At 42.4% G+C, this 3,331-nt stretch overlaps 1 protein-coding gene across 1 annotated transcript in view; it reads left to right on the forward strand.

Moving 5' to 3' along the window:
- Nucleotides 1-2,830: 2,830 nt before the first annotated feature.
- Nucleotides 2,831-3,331, forward strand: part of LOC103583756 (olfactory receptor 7G2-like) — a 2,158-nt gene continuing 1,657 nt past the window's right edge. Inside the window, exon 1 of the mRNA XM_008564989.1 lies at nt 2,831-3,136. Coding sequence (XP_008563211.1) covers nt 2,837-3,136 — 300 coding nt within the window. The 5' untranslated portion in view covers nt 2,831-2,836. The remainder of the gene's footprint in view (nt 3,137-3,331) is intronic.

Genomic DNA, 3,331 nt, shown 5'->3' on the forward strand with positions numbered 1-3,331 from the left:
CGTAGAAATAATGTATATCAAATTAGTGTAGTGGTTTCCCCAAGAAAGGAAAAGAATCAAGATTGTACAAATATGTCATGTAAGGGGCTTCAGATATGCCTATATTATTTATTGCAATGAGAATACCTAAAGCAAGGATGGTGAAGTGTCAAAATTTGATGATGTTGACTGGTGGGCACCCAGACCTTCAATGTTACTCTTTATACTTTTTGTTGTTATTGAATAATCCATAATAAAAATAGATGTGTAGATTTTGAAAATATTTTTTAATTTTTTATTTTTTATTATTAGAAAATATTTAAAGCATTCTCATGCTGTAGACTTTATGTCGTAAAGGGTTGTGTTTTTGTTTTTTTTTTTTTCCTGTAGGATTTTATTGCCTGCATTGATTCATGTTTCCAATTAATTTGATTATTTAATTCCTTTTCATTACTGTATATTCATGTGAAATGAATATTGAGACAGTTGATCTTTTTATTTTTTATTTTTTTCCTTTTCTCTGTATATGATCAAGATTCCCAGTGGGAATTCCAGCACAGAATCCCATCCTGAAGTTTGCAGTTGTCGTGCTAGGGGCATTATCTCTCTTTCCTCTTTCTTCAGCTTCCCCTGCTGATCATCTCCCGCTAGTACAGAGACATGCCAGGTGCTGTTGTTTGTGGCAGAAAAAAAATTCCCTATAGGAAATGTCATGATGAAGGTCCCGTATACTGAACACTGTGCAGGCTGCTTTTCGTCTATTCATTTCTCATCCTTGGCCATCCCATTATGGTTTTATGATAATTCCCGTTGTATAAATGAGGACACTGGGCTACTCTTACAGCTGAAAATTTTCCCATACACAAAATAAATGCTGGAGCATAGACTAAATTCAGAGTGTGTGGTCTAAGTATCACACCGTTTACTGATGCTCAGATGGTCACTTGTGTCCCCAAAGAGAGGCACCACCACGATCTACAGGGACATTCCTTTGAGGACCCCTGATGCTAGGACTATCATATAAGTCTCTGTCTTCCGAGGGTCAATACACTATTGCTATTTGCATTTTTTTTAAGCAGCTATGCATTTCATCCTTTCTCCCATTCAGTTTTTTTTTTTTTTGGGGGGTGGGTTCCAAATTATATGTGACCTATTACCTTAGGGGAAGAACTTTCCTGAGGATGGGACACAGTTCAAATTTTATTCTGATCTTTCAGTTTGTTTGAAGATGCTGTAGATTGTGTGTCCACCCCCCTTTCCCACCAACTTCACTGAAACTTAAATCCCCACTGGAACTGTTGATGGTGGGAAATCCTATTACAGTAATTGAAAGCTGGGGCCTTGAAGAGGAGGTGATTAGATTGTAGGACCGGGCCATAGTGAGTGCATTAAAAACGGTGGTCATGGGTATGGTTCTGAGGGCTTTAAAAAAAGAGGACAGTCTGTCCATCTGTCTCTCTCTGCTCTCTCTGCTTCTACCATCTTGCAATGTGAGACCCCTGAGTCACTGTCACCACCACCAGATGGACTATTGACTTCCCAGCCTCTGAAACTGTAAGCAATGAATTTTGTTTTCTTACCAAGTACCCAGTTACAGGCATTTTGTTATGAGCAATGGAAATGGACTAATGCAGAAGTCATGGAATAATCCTGAGGAAATGGAGTCATGTCATCTTTATTTCACTCACAGCACTTGCTGCCATGTGTGAAAGAAGCACAATAAAATTTTTAACTGATAAAATGAGAGAGGGAAGAGGAGGAGGGAGAGCAGGGGGATGGGGGAAAAGGAAACAGAGAAATACTTGACTGTTCACTGGGGTTCACTCTACTCGGTGGTTCTCAAACTGTAGCCTGTGTAGAGGCACCTGGAGAGCTTGTTCCAACAGATTTCTGGTCATCGTCCCACAGCTTATCACCAGTAAGTCTGGACTGAGGTCCGGGAATTTGTATTTCTCACAAGGTCCCCGGTGCTGCTGCTCTGGTGGCTGCTGATCCATGGACCCCTACATTTGATTTTCTTTTTCTTTTTGTTTTGTCTATTTATTTAATGGTTATGAACATTCATGAGATTCAAAGCTGATTGTCACCCCCAGCCATTTGTACCCTGTGTCCCCACCCAACTATCCCCAACCTCCCTCCCTGTCTCCCTTTCCTCCTGACTCCACTTTGCATTCCATGGTGTGTTCTCTCCCTCTCCAAGTCCAACGCACTACTATGGTCTTTCCTTCCTTCTTTCTCCCTTAGCTCTCGCATGTGTGTGAGCACATGTGGTATTTATCCCTCTGTGCTTTGCTTATTTCACTCAACATAAGTTTCTCCAGGTTCACCCACGTTGTTGTAAATTGGAGAATTTCATTTTTTTAGTGGCAGAATAGTATTCCGTGGTGTATATATACCACAGTTTCCTTATCCAATCATCCATCAATGGACATTTAGGTTGGTTCCATGCCTTGGCTATTGTAAACAGAGCTGCGATGAACATGGAGTGCAGGTATCCCTTCTACATGATGATTTCCATTCCTCTGGGTATATACCCAGAACAGGGATTGCTGGATCGTATGGACGATCTATCTGTTGTTGTTTGAGAAACCTCCATACTGTTTTCCATAGTGGTTGTACTAATTTACAGTCCCATCAAGAGTGCAGGAGGGCTCCCCTCTCTCCACACCCTCACCAGCATTTGTTATTCACCATCATGTTGATCATAGCTGGTCTAACTGGAGTGGGGCGGTATCTCAGTGTGGTTTTAATTTGCATTTCCCTGATGACTAGTGATGTTGAGCATTTTTTCATGTACGTGTTGGCCATTTGTATGTCTTCCTTTGTCACTGATGTTTCAGGTCAGATCATCAGCGACATGGAACCCAGAAACCAAACAGGAGTTTCAGAATTCTTTCTCCAGGGACTGACAGAGGATCCAGAACTGCAGCGCCTCCTCTTCAGCCTGTTCCTGTCCATATATCTGGTCACCATCCTGGGAAACCTGCTCATCATCCTGGCCGTCATCTCTGACACCCATCTCCACACCCCCATGTACTTCTTCCTCTCCAACTTGTCATTGGCTGACATCTGCTTAAGCACAACCACAATCCCAAAGATGCTGGTGAACATCCAGACACAGAATCAGAGCATCACTTACACAGGCTGCCTCACCCAGGTCTGCTTTGTCCTGGTTTTTGCAGTTTTGGAAAATTTTCTCCTTGCAGCCATGGCCTATGACCGCTATGTGGCCATTTGTCACCCCTTTAGGTACATGAACATCATGAATCCCCGCCTCTGTGGTCTGCTGATCCTGGTGTCTCTGTTCCTTAGCGTTGTGAACGCCCTGCTCTACACTTTGATGGCACTGCGG

Source organism: Galeopterus variegatus, unplaced genomic scaffold, assembly GCF_000696425.1.
Source record: "Galeopterus variegatus unplaced genomic scaffold, G_variegatus-3.0.2 Scaffold27720, whole genome shotgun sequence".
NCBI lineage: Eukaryota > Metazoa > Chordata > Mammalia > Dermoptera > Cynocephalidae > Galeopterus > Galeopterus variegatus.